This window comes from Trichoplax adhaerens, genomic scaffold, assembly GCF_000150275.1.
Source record: "Trichoplax adhaerens TRIADscaffold_1 genomic scaffold, whole genome shotgun sequence".
Lineage (NCBI taxonomy): Eukaryota > Metazoa > Placozoa > Uniplacotomia > Trichoplacea > Trichoplacidae > Trichoplax > Trichoplax adhaerens.
This window is the reverse complement of record NW_002060943.1, coordinates 13,049,458-13,066,103: the sequence shown is the minus strand read 5'-3', so window position 1 is coordinate 13,066,103 and position 16,646 is coordinate 13,049,458. Positions and strand designations below refer to the sequence as shown.

The 16,646-nt window shown below is 36.2% G+C and overlaps 3 protein-coding genes across 3 annotated transcripts; 2 read left to right on the top strand and 1 right to left on the bottom strand.

Annotated features, from left to right (window-relative positions):
• Nucleotides 1-1,453: 1,453 nt before the first annotated feature.
• Nucleotides 1,454-5,421, top strand: TRIADDRAFT_49844 (GTP-binding protein o-rab1; the record flags this gene model as incomplete). The annotated part of the gene is made up of 7 exons (XM_002109085.1): nt 1,454-1,467; nt 2,558-2,630; nt 3,102-3,149; nt 3,265-3,312; nt 4,037-4,132; nt 4,912-5,043; nt 5,224-5,421. The coding sequence occupies 7 exons, from the start codon at nt 1,454-1,456 to the stop codon at nt 5,419-5,421; spliced, it is 609 nt and encodes a 202-aa protein (XP_002109121.1).
• Nucleotides 5,422-7,046: 1,625 nt separating this feature from the next.
• On the bottom strand, nt 7,047-11,250 carry TRIADDRAFT_37128 (uncharacterized protein; the record flags this gene model as incomplete). Its single annotated transcript, XM_002108357.1, has 9 exons — nt 7,047-7,187; nt 7,304-7,408; nt 7,648-7,724; nt 7,980-8,125; nt 8,421-8,532; nt 8,597-8,709; nt 8,985-9,053; nt 9,442-9,523; nt 11,202-11,250. The coding sequence occupies 9 exons, from the start codon at nt 11,248-11,250 to the stop codon at nt 7,047-7,049; spliced, it is 894 nt and encodes a 297-aa protein (XP_002108393.1).
• A 3,421-nt stretch (nt 11,251-14,671) lies between these two features.
• Nucleotides 14,672-15,976, top strand: TRIADDRAFT_18790 (uncharacterized protein; the record flags this gene model as incomplete). The annotated part of the gene is made up of 1 exon (XM_002109084.1): nt 14,672-15,976. A coding segment is annotated over one exon (1,305 nt), but the record flags the coding sequence as incomplete, so codon positions are not given.
• Nucleotides 15,977-16,646: the final 670 nt, after the last annotated feature.

Here is a 16,646-nt window from a genome sequence, read left to right as displayed (position 1 = left end):
ATTCTTCTTTCTCAGCTGATGGACATTGGTCAGACATACTATCGAGTTGTTGCTGACTTCCGTTATCGGCGGGCTTAAATTCCTTCATCATAGCTGCGAGCAAGCAGCAACTTCGCTAGTGTAGAGCAGCAGTGTTTAACACTGCAGTGGCAAGTCATGGGTTGAAATCCTTCAACCTTGGATAGGTATAAGCTCGCAAAATCATTACTGTACTGTCAGAAATGACACCCCAATTTTACGATCGGGCGTCTCAACAGTAGCGGTAAAACTGAGATTTCTGCCTCTACCGTACAGTCTCACCAAGGACACGTTGCCAGTTTGAGCTGATACTGTACGGTAGGGCACGATGAATTGGATGTCCATTGTACACATACACAGTACACTGTCAACTGATACCCATTTCCAGTCCTGGAGACAGTCAGTCTGTAGTACCGTGGAGAGAAAGGAGCTTTTCTCTTGCCTGTCCAAAAAGGTGCTTTATACTGTCGTACGTACAGTACATAGTACTGTATCCGACAGCGTTGTGTACTGCACGCGACGTACTGTACACTGTACAGTACGGGTGGTCGCTGCGTCATGCTCCATGTCACCAAGGACAGTACCAAACCAGTCTACAGTGGCACTGTAGACTGTACATTACAGTACTGTAGGATTTTTCGAGGGTCACACGCGGTAATGGATCAAGACTGCATATTTGTACACAGCATCGTACTGTACAGTACTTGGTATTGGTGCCATCCGGTGCCGTGCCTACTCTACAGTCTACAGTACTGTACGATCGTGCCCTTTCAGTCTGATGGCGGCGTATGGGATAAAAAGCAGTCATGCACCTGGGAGGGGAAAAAGGACACCCAGCCATACCGTACTGTACAGTATGTACTGTAAGCCTTGCTACGTCTTCATTTGCATACAAGGGTTTGCGCACTGTCAGACGGTGCATGATTGGTGACTGGGCAGTACGTCATATCCACAGCAGCAGCAGATACTTACTGTACGTCTCGTTGGAGAAAAAAAAATCGTTGCCAGTGGATTGGGATTTTGCTTGCTAGGAGGACTTTTACAACGCTGTCAAGTTTCCACCTTGTCCAACTTGTACTTTCCAATTAGTCAGATACAATTGATTATTTCATTTAGACTCTTGATTATCAGTATTCCTCCATTCAGCGATTGGAGAGTACTGAAGGAAGAAAAAAGAGAAATTTTCAGTGGCACCAAGTTCCAGTGAAAAAAGGTGTTGAATCAGTGTTGGAGTAGACTGTAAAGGAGTCATTGACAATAGCCTTGACAGGAGGCAGTCAGAAAAATGCAAATGGATCCAGGTTATGCCTTCAACTAACGGTTCTTGATTCTTTCTTTTAGGTTACACTTCCACTTTCAAGGAAAATCTTTCAACCCAACTACCTTTATATCCATTTTAATTACTGTAACTACATAGAATTATCGCCAAACCACCATGAATCCTGAATAGTAAGTGGAAGAAGATAAACATCTGTTTGTGTAATGTCTATGAAAATTCTACAATTGCACTGTAATGCTGATATTCTAATGCCGCCATGCCACATTGACAATGGTGCCCAAATAGCTTTCACTTCTGCTCAAAGGATACTCTTATACTTGCTGGATATCTTGTTGGCATGGCAAGAGCATAAATGCAAGAGTATGGATAGTCGTTTGCAAGATTGATTCACTTGCGCCTTTTCCATCGACATTGTCCTATAGGTTCACTATCAGGTTTCACTTTATTTTCAGTCTGTCAATAGGATGGACTATGACCACGAGTGGCCGGCCTATCCACATCAAAATGCCTTGTCTTGCTCGATACATTGACTTTCCTAAAGGACGATAAAACTCCTTTTTTTTTTCTATGACACATTCACTTACATTCTTCAACATTTTTACTCGCATGACAGTACGACTAGCATCCTTTTCCTTCAAGCCGATGCTATCGCAAATGACTTTACAAGGATGTTAGAAGGGGTTTTCAATCCTTCTACATGCCAATCATGACGGCACTCTTTAGTCAACCAACAATCAAAATTGAAACGCCTTCTGTCCTCTTCGTTCATGCAATGACTTTAGTTTGCGTCATTTTCTACATACTAGCCTCGAACTTAGTCTCTTGGATGAATCATTCTCTCTAGAAAAGGAACGATAACTATTTCAGTCTATTCAGTTCCTTTTCCGTTTTAAAAGTTGCGTTGATAAATGAAACACCTTTTGAATAATCACTTCCAATTTTTTCTACCGTACCATCAATTGCGACGCTTTCGCTCCATTGACCGTTCTCCACTCTTTATCATTTCAACCAATTGCTTTAGTTTGTTCAAGGATTTTTGTACCGCAAGTTTCAATCAAGATAGCAGAAAAAAAACTAGACAATGTCCACATTGTCGTTAGTACTACAAACTTTTCATTTCCAATACATAAGTTGAATTAGTGCGCTGTCTTGACTGCGTAAGCAAACGAATCAACAAATCAGAACGGCGATAAGCAATAAGGGGAAAGGGACGGTATCTTCACTAGTGTAATGTTGTTGTCTTTTCTTTGAATATTCTAGCGATTTCTTGTTCAAGCTGCTACTTATTGGTGATTCCGGTGTTGGTAAATCATGCTTACTATTACGATTTGCGGTAAGAAAGAAAGAGAATTGCTATCGTTTTTTACTCCCAATCGACGGCTCTCCAAAATTATGAATAGTCAAATCTAAACAAATATATTTATCAAAATAGTGCTATTTAGAAAATATTCACGTGAAAAAAGCAATGGATTTCTTCCAAAATACATGTTTTACAGCTTTACGTTAGACATTGTTGTAGTTTATTATACTAGAATATCCGAGAAAAAATGAAATTTTAAATTTAGTTCATTAGTAGTTGACTTGCACTATCCACGATTCATCGAACTCGAGAAATGTCCAAGTGGTCGGTCAACAAGCGGAATAAAAATTGACTACTAGTATCACCTACGTTTCAGTTAGTTAACGTTCAACATCAATTAACGTGGAATTGCAAAACCTTGACTAGGACAAATATTTCGAATGTTACATCACGGTATCGCTACTGTAAGAATTAACCATCAATTCTATCTATTTCATCTTCTAGGACGATACCTATACGGAGAGCTACATTAGTACTATTGGTGTGGATTTTGTAAGTATCGAGAGTATTGCATGTTTTAAAGTGTATTCGAATCTAAATGCGCTTTACCTTGTCATGATTGAACTGTGGTAAAACGGCTTCTTATTTCTGTAATTTATCTCAATAGAAAATTCGTACCATTGAATTAGATGGTAAAACTATCAAGCTTCAAATTGTAAGTGATGAATATAATCTTTTTTAATTTCCCCTTTTGAATGCTTTCGTTTATTAGGGAATTGTTATCGGTGATACCTATTTGTAATCCTTTCACGTAGCTGGATCATTTTATTAACATGCTTTTACTGTACAAAGAATATCTTACAGTTTTTTTTGTACTAATGTACTTTATTTGGGCGATAACTGATATAGTTGAGATTTGCTTCAGTTGATACTGTATGACTGTAGTGTATCATTTTTTTTGCCTGTTAACGATACTCTGTGTAACATTACAGTAGCATTAATTGGTGACATCCAGCATTGAATATAATTTCGGCAACGGATTATAATTTATCAATTATTTAAGACTCGTGAACCACCATCATTTTTGTTCCGTACTGTATGAGCAGTAAGAACACTGAGTTGACTATTTAAAGCAATTTTTATCCCAATCTGGACTTCCTGGTAGGGTACAGTAGGTGCGCTACCTACTACTACTAGTACCTAACAAACTTGTTGTTGGGTTTGCAAGGGCTAAACGAGTCTCTATCGATATTATTTTTCAGTAGGCCAATGCTTAGTCTTTATCGTACAACTTTAGAATATATGTACGTGTATTATAGCATGAATGTGGGCTGATTGATAGAGTCAACTTACACATATGGCGCATGTACCTACGCCGTCATCTGTCATACCTTGAAGAAATTTTTTCAGTAATGTTGTACTTCAATGATGTATTTTAGTGGGATACCGCCGGACAAGAGCGTTTCCGTACCATTACATCAAGTTACTACCGTGGAGCTCATGGTATAATTGTCGTTTACGATGTAACAGATCAGGTAAAAAATTGTCTATTGATGTGGCTATCTGCATTACTTACGGTGTAAATTTATAGTACACTTGCGATAAACGCTTGATTGTTAGTAAGCATTACAGTAGAGCACAACTGGGTCGCTGGATGAATAATGAAAGAGCTCAAAATAAATTCCAGATTGTGCTTTATTAATGTAGCCCTCGGCATTAAATACAAATAGTATGCTCTTTCTTTGAGATTACTGTATCACTCTTTTTAATCTGATCTGAATTCGAGATTGTATGTTAATGTAGCCTCGGTGCGGTCGCACAACAACACCGGTTAATGTAGTTTTTGCGTTTATTGTATTAGATATAAATAGTATGCTCTCTCGTTGAGAATACTGTATCGGTCTTTTTAGTCTGATCGTTTCAAATTTTTATTCCTAACATGTTTAATAGCGTACAGTACTTGTTACTTTCCAATTTCATTATGGCATCATAGAGTATTACAGTATCAAAGCAAGGACTACTACTGCAGTATACGCGTGCATGTATTATTTTAAAATTTTTATTTCAAACATGATCTACGGCGTGCTTTGTTGCTTTGCGATGATGATCATTGAATCCTTACCAAACACATGCATTATCTTGATTTAACGGCATAGAATGAATGCCTGATTATATTTTAAGTACCAGTTGATTATATCGTATTCAAGTCAACTGATTGACCGTGCAATCTTGTATAGTGCTGTAATTTCCTTAACTAGACTTTGACAAGTAATTAATGGTTGTGTTTACGATTAATTTGCAATTCCCATATTAGGTATCTTTTAATAATGTAAAACAATGGTTACAAGAAATCGATCGATACGCTTGTGAGAATGTAAACAAATTGTTAGTTGGTAACAAGTGCGATTTGACGTCTAAGAAAGTTATAGACTATGTAACAGCCAAGGTACAGTTGAATATTGATTTATACTTGGTCAATGTAATAACGAATCAGCAATATTGTCTCTATTTTGCCATGTCCAATTATAACCGATCTACTGTAGTCAATACGGTAACATTAAATTGTTCAATGGAAAAAACAAAATGGTGAAGCTAAAAACAACCATTTCATTCATTACCACAATAGGAGTATGCTGATGCATTGGATATTCCATTTTTGGAAACTAGCGCCAAAAACGCTACTAATGTAGAGCAAGCATTTTTAACCATGGCAGCCGAGATCAAAAAGAGAATGGGACCTTCTTCAGCAGCCTCTGCTCCCACCGGCAACGTGAAAATCCAGTCGAAACCTGTAGCTGATAATAAGAGCGGAGGATGCTGTTAAGACTTCTTATCAAAATTGAAAGGTCTATAGAATATTCTAAGTACGATCAACAACAGCTCATTGATGGTGACTTACAAGTAAATTACTTATTGTACTACACTATATCGTAGTAGCAACATTTTGAAATACTAATATCGTTTAATTAGTACTATCACCATTGTAAAAGTAGATTATCTATTCCATTAATACAACGTAAATAGGCAAAATTTGTTAGTGGCGTAGAATTATGACTTAAAATTTATTATGACTATGGACAGCTTCATCTATCTTTTGTGAGATTACTCGAAATGTTGAGGTTTTCGTCAATCTAATTATCAAATACGTAACGAAATGCAACAATTTTCAATCTTAGTCCAATCACATTTAATTACTGTTTGCAATTTAAATAAATTCAATTTACGTTAGATGCGGTCGTAGTGTACTTGCTGAACGATTACAGTAGCTTTTGATAACATTTTCCTTGAGTGTAAAAGTAGTAGGTCTCTAAGTGATCAACTTCTATAATCATTAGCGTGGTGCTGACATATTACGGTAAAACGTGTATCTACTATTTAGCAGTTCAGCTTAGCCTTTTTTTTATCCTAACAACTATGTTTAGGAAAGGAAAAAGTTTAACGTTAACCGGTACCTCTAAATATGTTACTTTGTTCGTAGTGACAGCAACAGAATTACTCGTTTGTAACTGCTGTTACTGTCTTTGGAATATTTGTGCTGTAAAGCTTTAAAGAATGTAGGCACTTCATGTTCTGTTCTGTTCTAACAGTATTGGTGATGATTTGCAATTTTTTTTTTATAATGACTGGTGAAAAATTGATACTATGATAGTGACTGTGTTGTGTCTATATATTTTTTTCTGTTTGAAAGAGTCCGTAGTAATTTCGAGAAAATCTTCTCAATAACTCTATCCTTTTCACCGTTTTAGTTGAGTTAGATAATTGAGTGCGTAGCTGTAAATGATGACTTTCAACTGTCAAATCAATTTCTATGGCTTTAGCCTCATTTAAGTGAATTATTAATTCCTAATTATATAATCAATGACTTTGCTAAATTAACATTAGTTAGTTACACTATTCGAGCTTCTTTAATTAAACTTCAATGTTTACCTTAACGTACTGTAGTATGATATACGTATATTAACTTCTCATTCTGTATTGGGCCTAACTGTCAATAGCTACGTACTTAATAAAAAGGACATGAAGATGGTGTCATTCATATATATATATATACTTGCACGATTCCTACTTTAGACTCATTACTTATCAATTGCTACAACAGCATTGAGTTATAGAATTCAAGGCTCGCTTTAGAAATAATTCCTTTTATATAATATCCAAGGATATAATACACACTTCAATGTCATGGGCTAATTGAACATGGAATCGATGAACTACAGTTACACATGAGTAGTATTTTGTTAGTGTTATTAGTCAGAGTCTAACTGAGTCATTTTACTTTGAGTCAACATACGATTCAAATCGTCAAGATGTTACAATTGCATCAGCAGCATAACTGCCAAATGACAATCATATTAGAGAAACGAATTAAGAAATCATTGGAGATCCTTGATAAGAAACTACAATGTACTTAAGCATGTCCTATCGTTGATAGCCTTTGTTACCAACAAGTTACGAAGTAGATAAATTAAAGACTCCTGCAGCATAGCTAACGGAGCTGTCGTTTGCACTTAAACATTGGCTCGATTGAGCATAATTTAAAAATCTCATTTTCATGTTGGACCTTTGCTTTTTCCTAACGGCATCAATTGCCTAAAAAAAGAAAGGAAAATGATTAATATTAAGACTAGTACGGCTGCATCCATTCATAAATGCGCCAGCTACCCTATCGCCTTAGTTTACTGTAGCTACAGAATGATCATACGTACTTGCAACAGAACACCAATAGGGTGCCGGCCACAAATTGTATTCTGATACTTGTCTAAGTATTCACGAAATCCAGCAGGATCCAGTTGTTCAATCAGGTCCATTCCCTGTAGTATAAAATTTAAATTTTAGATAAGACAGCCATGTTGCTCAATCCTATCCAACTTTAATCTACCCGACTACATCTAGTGATTGCTGGATTTCGAATTACAGTATATAACACTCACATCAGCGATACCAATAATGCAAGTAGGAAACTTTCAAACTACAGTATTATATTGTACTTATACACGTATATTTTCGTGCATTTAATCTTAACTGTGTTCTACTCTTCTTTGAAAAGTACCTTTCTGTCTAAGGCTTCAATGGATGAAAATATATGCTTGTGAGATTTTTCATAGTACGTAAACCTAAATCTTTTACCTAGAATATTGCAGTAGGTCATAATACAATTAGTATTCTTCTAATTTTATTTATTGTACATATTGAAAAAATTGCGCCCGACATTAAAACTCTGCTAGGTTGTTGAATACAACCCTCTAGTGATGTCTGCGAAATTAAGTCTGCGTAATCCTACTTAAATTAATTCTATACGTCCATAAAGGAGAAGTGAACGCTATATAATCAGGTTTGGCATAGTAGCATACTGTTCCATTGAAAACAGAAAGTAAAACTTACCCCAGTGACAAAAGTCCGACGAGATGACAAATAAATTCTCAGGATCAACAAGGTATTGACTGAAAATTTCTCCGTACATCAGCTCTTCCCTATATCCAAGCGCACCAACTAGAATCGGTACAATTGTAAAGGAATCCGGAGAGCGGCTAGCGCAAGAAACAATTTTTATGGTTTTAATCACAGTTAAGATAAATTGTAGTAGGTCAACAGTGGATTGTAGATAATTGTAGCTGCCATAAGATAATACGGCTTTATGGATACAAGGATAAAGTCAATGTTTATGCACTACTAACTGATAGAAAATAATAAATGTCAAATAGTTTATTATTGAAGTTGATTTTAAATCGACTATGAATTGAAATGCAATATCTTGGGCATCAGTTTTGCATTAGGTTCAATTGTTTATTTTAATGAAATCTTTATTAATCTTGACCAACTAACCTGGACATGACTTGAGCAATATATGGAAGGTGCATCTCAATACTATGCTCGTCTTCGTCAACACTTTTGGACATTTTATCAAATTTTCCAGTTTTTAACAGCTGATTATTAACTGTTATATAAAACGGGAAAAATCAGTCTATGCCTCGATTGAAATAATGACTAGCAAAGCTTACTTTCGGTATCGACTTGCAGTGGATAAAGAGGAGTATTACATTGACTCGTCATACTTATTGCACATTTGGTCAGATAATAATGATGTGAAGGTCCTAATATGAATATTCTTTTGCTGTCAATTTTAAAGAAGAAAATAGACGTAAACTTTTAGTACGATTTATGCTATCATTCTGTCGCCATTTCAGCCTTTGAGTAACCAAACATTACAAACGGAACTGTTAACCTTTGGAGTTGCCTACTCAATATTAGCTAACTTTTCTAAAATACTCGGACTATCATTATTATTAAGAATTCATAGATGACTTGCACATGTTGACTAAACTGGAATTATGGTAGTCATAGGGGCAATCTCTTAAAATTGTAAAAGTGCTATTTCATCAAACTTACATTCCTCTTGGGTCAATCTGTTTATAAGCGTAAGCTGCACAAGCTCCACAATAAGCATAGCCAGCATGCCTAAAATACAGCACATGCAATAAAGTGATTATCACATTGCAATTGATCAAGTGTATGTAATAAACAAACATGTTATGAATGACCAACTCTTCTTCTACTTCTATTTATACTATCAAGGAAGTAAAAATGATTGCATTCAGTACTTTCCTATCAGCTAGCTGCTAGTATAACGAACACAAGACCAATTCGTATGAACTACAAGTTGTATAACTACATTTAACGATTATATATCATTTGGTATTGATTGGTATCGTTATGATCCATTTAAGATTATGTACGATCAATAACCTTGACCGTTGTTCCGATCCATATTACTAGACCTGAGTCGATAACTATTTCGCTATGATATCGTTGCTAGCCTTAAAGTAACAACTATTAATTTGCTTACGGCGCAATGATCGCTTTAGCAGGTGTATTGCCATTTGCAACTTTGGATAACCAACCACCTAGTTGTTTTGATAATTCAGTGCCTATGTGGGAAAATTGGATGAGCCGTTAGATAAAAAATAGAATATTAGTGAGACAATGCTACTTTAGCTATAAATACTATCAAGGTACAGTGGTAGTTCATGATAGTACGTAGGTTCGTGATCGCATTTCTATCAGTTGATCTAGTATAGGGAATGGCTTAAAACGGATGATCGATCTAGGGTAAATAATAATATTTACTACTACATTCACTGTTCCTATAACTAACATTTAAGAATGGTTCTCTACTGCAGAGAATATCATACAGTCACATTCTCGAATTCTTTATAAGAAGCCTGATTATTATTTTAAACTATTTCCTACGGTAATGTACCTTTAAAGTGTAGATGGATCATGTTTTCGGTGAAGCCAAATATGATTTGGGAAAAACCTATCGCCTTATGGTTTATGTAGCATGTCCTGGTTCATCGGGAAACTATTAACCTTTCAAAAGTTTCATTTGAGTTCTTTTGTACCCTGGTCTATACTAAGCTCATACATCACTCATGTCTATCTCTATGTGTAGTTTTACTGGTAAAAGTATCCTACAGCAGGAAACAGATAGCCATAATTAATGTGCCAAGCTATGGTACCACACTATCAAGATCTTCATTTACAGTATCGATTTTCTAATACAGTACAGTATGCAATTATCGAAATCAACCATGATGATGACGCTAGGCTAACGTTATGTTATTGGCTCAAGTTATGTCAGTTTTGAGGATCCTTCCCATCTTGGCAAGGGTACCTACATAACCTAAAGTGGCTGATTGATATTACTACTTTTTACTACTGCCATAACGAGCAGTCTTACGATTTTTTAACCTTGATGGCGTGCTATCCTATTTACAATCTCCATCATAACATTGAACTTTTATTCGTACTATTTGTACCAGTATCGTACCCTATTCGACCGGATAAGCGCTATCTTGTTGGAATCAAGTATGCTCAAAGTCAATGTTCCCAGTTGACTGGATAGCACAAGGGGCTTCTCAGAGTACAGATCACTCTTGGTAGTTTAGAACAGAAGTCTTCTACTGCTATTAGACTGGCTCTTATTTTTTGTTGGAGTATCATGTTCTATAGAGGATTGATTCCTTTTGTTTGGGCAAGAAAGTTACTTGATCCAATACAAAGCCCATCCACGGAGTAGAGAGAAAGGGAATGGAATGTTTACTTTAACGATGAAAACTTCATCAATCTCTTACATGTAGATATCTACACTGTGGCTCATTTCAAAGGCTTTACTTGCTGTCTACATCATCTAGATTCCATTAACAAGAGACCAAAAAGTTGAATGAGGATTTTTGGATCATTTCAACAGTGAAATGGTAGTCCAAGTTATTCATTCAAAACTGTCTACATACAGTATGACTTCGTTGATTATCGTAATATTGCCAAACGGCCAAGAAATGAGAGGAAAAAAACAACAACTACTAGCAAGCTGTGGATGAGAGTAAGTCTTTCAGTCTATAATGTACAGTCAAAGACTGGCATACAGGTAGAAGGGGAAATTGCCTTATGGTAGAAGAGAATTTTTACGATCAATAGGCACGATGAGCTGGGATAGAGTGGAAAATGGTGGAGAAGAAAGTGACAATAGCCAAGCGTGGCTACCGTGTCGAATGCATTGAAAAATACGCCAAATTAGTGGACTATCCTATATCAATACATCATCACCTGAACTACTATACCATGAGCCAGCGTGGGTTGCTTGACGATGAGCCATGATCCTAATGGAGAAATGCTTGAGCGAGAAGAAATGACGATGGATCCTTGTTTATTAACGCCAATGTCAGCGCTACTACCCGATTCAATGGTTTGATCGCAAGCCTTTCCAGTCGACGAGTCTATAATGCTTTGCATCACTATGGCTACGGTAGTCTTTTTGATCCAACACAGTACTATACCCTTGTAGCGCACTACTACATGATACATTCTATTGACTGTAGTACTGACATGAGTCCTGGCCTGGCCCAGATAGACATCGCCACTGGAGGTGGAACAGAAGTTATAGAGACTGGGATAGACATGGCAGACTAATGGCCATGGACTAGTAGAAAAGTTGTCCAAGGACTACTAGAAAAATTATGCATGGACTACTGGAAAAATTGTCTATGGCCTACCAGAAAAATTGTCCTTGGTCTGACCATGGACGACTTGTTCAATGATAGCTGGGATTATGCAGTCGACCATGGACTACTCGAAAAATTTCCATGGTCTGCTGGAATAATGGAGTCGACCATGGACTAGTAGAAAAGTTGTCCATGGGCTACTAGAAAAATTGTCCTTGGTCTGACCATGGACGACTTGTTCAATGATAGCTAGGATTATGGAGTCGACCATGGACTAGTAGAAAGTTGTCCATGGGATACTAGAAAAGTTGTCCTTGGTCTGACCATGGACGACTTGTTCAATGATAGCTAGGATTATGGAGTCAACCATGGACTAGTAGAAAGTTGTCCATGGACTACTAGAAAAATTTCCATGGACGACCTGTTCAATGATGGCTGGGATTATGCAGTCGACCATGGACTAGTAGAAAAGTTGTCTATGGACTACTAGAAAAATTATGCATGGACTACTAGATAATGTATACGTATGCATATTATTATTAGCGAACATTATATATATATATATATTGACATATATATATATATAATCTATATATAACATATATATCATATATGTAATATATATATATATATATTATATATATATATATAGCTAATATATTTGATATAGTTTTGGAAGTACAGTGCAAAACCCTTATGAAGTAGCATGCTTTATCATGGCCTGCATTGATCGTCCAAGAAAATAAATAGTGTACGTTTATGGACATCTATAATTACTCGCCATATCGTCTTAAGGAGGTACAAAACTCTTACACAGTAGTAATCATTGCCTTCAATGATCACAGCTGCAAATAAATAACGTACTTTTACAAGCATATATCATTAATGCAGTATAGGGCAAGTACAAAACTCATATGGAGGTGACATTCTTATGCTTCATAACTAATTGAATTGATAAATAGATATTAGAACACTGCAATTCTTGCTCAATACCCTTGGCTTCCATAGTATGATATGATGCTTTATATTTAGTTATGCTAGTCTGGAAATAAAGAAATGCTGCATGATGCATTTTCTGCACTTTTTTAGGACAAGGAATAGCATCATGGATTAATTGAATATTCCGTAATACACTTTTACTGGTGCCGCATGGATTTGAAGTTAACGATTTGAATTTCTTTGCTCAAAGTACGCCTTTTCGGAGGAGATTGTGATTGCTACCACTTTTAAATTTCAAGTTGAATGATTTTAATCTCCTGGTTCAAAATACTCTGTGTCAGAGCTGGTTAGGATCGCTACCGCTAGAATTTCAAGTAAACGACTTATATTCCTGTTCAAAATACTCAGCATTAGAATAAATTAGGGCATGATTCCATACGTATGAGATAATCCTTTGCTCGTCTTGACAGCATCAGAGGAGCAAATGCATTAACGAAAAGTGTTATTCAACTCTCATTCATGAATATCGCTCGTCATGTTTTGCTCATACTTTTATGGGCTTAATGCTATCTCATCTAAGGAAAGGCAATTAATTAACAGCTACAACAGTGCGCAATGACAATGTTATAGGCTTGTAGCTCATGACCACTAATTCTATTTGCTTTAAGCTAGACTAATTCAAACTAATTCAAACTAAACACCGTTTTGGATCATGTTCTGCATAGCACGTAAGGTATGACATTGTCTGGGGTGATTTTCAAGGAAAAGACAAATAAAATTTCCTCATTAACGTTGCACAGGAAAAATTCTTGACTACAAGGAATATCGGTAGAGCAGAAAGCGGCCGATAGCCAGTGATGGTATTGTCAAATAATAACAATTAGCGAGAAATGGCTAAGAAAACCACTTCCATATTGATAAGCTCGAGCATCAAATACTACATGACTATTACTTATAGACATTCACATCCATGAGAAGAAATGACCAATAGGCTGCACATTATTTTTGACACCATTACTTTTCACCTAGGCTAGGAGAATGAGAATATAGTAAAAGAAGAAACCAATCTTGACTAAAGGACAAGCAATAGTAACGATTTGGATGGCATTTACGCCTAGATATCGTCAACACTATTCGCTAATGATTGGATATCTCACCAATTAATAAGATTCCCTCCATGATAATCCCACAGGATAGATGTTTATTATAAAAGCACAAGGTGTTATATCAATCCTTTTTATGTATGAAATCATCAATCACTTTATCCAATATTATTTCTTTACTCTATTCTTCAGCGCATATATTGATCATAACATACCAGTAGTAACAGCGCTCTGCTACCATTGCAGACTAAAATCTAAGAATAAATTGAATAGATTTGTCTAAATTAAGCTATCAAATAGCCCAGTCTTAACACACCATCGATCCAATACCATCATTCTGCTATCCACTGCATTCCTCTACGCATATTAGGTATTCTTTTTCTTAGTAGAGTACTAGAGTGAACTTTCAATAAGGAATCAATCTTGAAATTAACTCTCTTTTTCTTGCCATTAAAGTAGCCAGGGTAGAAACTGGCCGATCTTTTGTCTCCATTCCGATTTCATGTACTTTAACATCTTTGCGCATCCAATACGCTCATTCTGGTATCCTCTTCATTCCTCTTTTAGGTATTTTATTTTTCTAATAGAGTGCATGAATGAGCTTTAAATAACAACCTTGAAATTAATTCTTATTTTCTGTCACTAAAAATTGCCATAATAGTAACTGGGCGCTATTTCCCCCTCCCCCCATTTATTACGCAGTAATGATTCAATAATGCCCTTATGGTAGCATTTTCATTCATCTTTCTAGTATTTTCATATATTGTACAACCAACTTGAAATAACAACTACAGCTTGTAATTAATTTTCCTTTTCTTTCGTAGAATTAACTAAGGTAGCAACTAGACGATATTTCATCTCAATTGAATTATCCAATACCGCCCTCCTAGTATCCTCTTCATTCTATTGTAAGTCTAGTATTTCGTTTCTTAATGTAGATTAGAACCAACTTTAATTTGCAAATTTATCTCGATATGAAATTTCTGATTTTTTCGCATTCAATGAACCAAGACAGCATTCAACAGATATTGCAGAAATGGCAGAAGCTTTTCCAAGCAAGAGAACGAATAAGAGATTAGTTTTAACCGGCTATGGTGGTATTAATAAAATCAAACTACAAAGGAAAGAATTATCCAATGTCAAAAATGGCCATGTCCTAATCAAGGTAGAAGCATGCAGCATCAATAATCATGATATATTGGCCAGACAAGGGTTAAATCTATCCATGACGATACGACCACCATGCGTTTTAGGCATGGAGGTAGCTGGCACGATTGATGAATGCGGCCAAGGTGTTTCTAGCTTTGAAGTGGGTGATCGCGTTATTGGCATAGCTTGGTCTGGTGGCTGGAGCGAATATGTCTCAGTAGCTTTAGGATGGGTTTTTTCTATGCCTAATGGGATGACTTTTGAAGAAGCTGCTGCTATACCTATTAGCTACCTGACAGCCTATTTTTTATTATTTGAATATGGAGGTCTGAAAGAAGGTAAAAGTATTCTCTGTCATCAAGCATTCGATGATGTTGGTTTAGCCGTTGGACAGTTATGCAAGACTGTACCCCATGTCACATTATATGGAACTTGCCCTCATTCTTGGCAATCTATCACTCGAAAACATGGCTATGACTATCTTGTTGATAGCAAATCCAGAGATTATGTTACTGACATTAGACAATTTGCTCCTAATGGAGTGGATATTGTCTTGGATCCGTACAGAGGTGTCGATAATCGTAAGAATTATTTCTTAACCAAACGATTAGGTAAACATATTATGTATGGCGGTGCTAATTTACGATCAGCAGAAAGTCGTACTTGGTTTGGTGCTGCAAGGCAATGGTGGAATACTTTCCATCAAGATTTAAGTACTTTAATTGCGGACTGTAAAATGATTGGTGGTGTTGTCTTGACGCATTTAGTTCAGGATGCTAGCGGTATCAATTGGGTTCGGACTGCCATGCATGATATCTTGAAATTATATAGTGAAGGAGTAGTTCGACCAAGGATTGATGCAATGTATCCGCTAGAAGAATTTAACATTGCTATGGAGCGAATCCATTCGCAAAGATTTATAGGCAAGGTCATATTATTACCAACCAGGATGCCAGGAAGGATAGAAATTATCGATCCTGATCTGCAACAGAAAGAAATACCTTCGTCCAAATTCCAGCAAGAGGATACAAGGACAAGCAAAGAGGAAGAGTTAGTTAGAGCAAAATCTCGCGAGCAAAGTGATGAAAGTAGTGGATCGGACACCAAAGAAATTTGCCAGACTCCAACTCTATCCAAGGTGGAGGGATTGTTTTCTGGTCATGAAACTATTGTCCTCGATGACAACTAAAAACTTATAATGGTCTTCGATCTGTCATTTTTTCGTGAGGATACTTTAAAGTTTGGTAATAACAGTTCCATTCCATAATTATACCGTTATAGTAACTAACTTTTAGGTCAAGATGATTTTGAATGTATACTCGTAAGTGAATATTTTCTATTCGATTGAGAATTATTGGTTAGAATGATTTAAATTTATTAGTCACTATTCTAATATTCTATAATATTCTATAGCCGTTCTATTAATTATAACAAGCCGTAACCCTAGCTACTGATGGTACGACAGAAGATTTATTTTGTAGCTACTTTTATTAGATTCTAGTAATCAATATTGACTGCGCTAGCTGATATTTCTGCGTTTGCTTTCTCTTGTGCACTATTCAATCCTGATTTATTGATAGCCAATAAAATATAAAGTTGTATCTATTTACTGCAGTGCTATGCTCTGACTTAAGCTAACACATTAAATAGATACCTATGCACACATCCATTGCTATGGCTAGTGAGTGACCAAGTTCAAATTAATAGGAACTATTGTAAATCAGGTAGCCTATTACTCACATAGTACAGTACTCTAACGTCTATTCTACAGCGTAGATATTATATTGATTTTCATCCCCCCTTCGATCTCTTCTCAATTCTCACCTTCATATCTGCACTATTGAAGTACAACAATATTT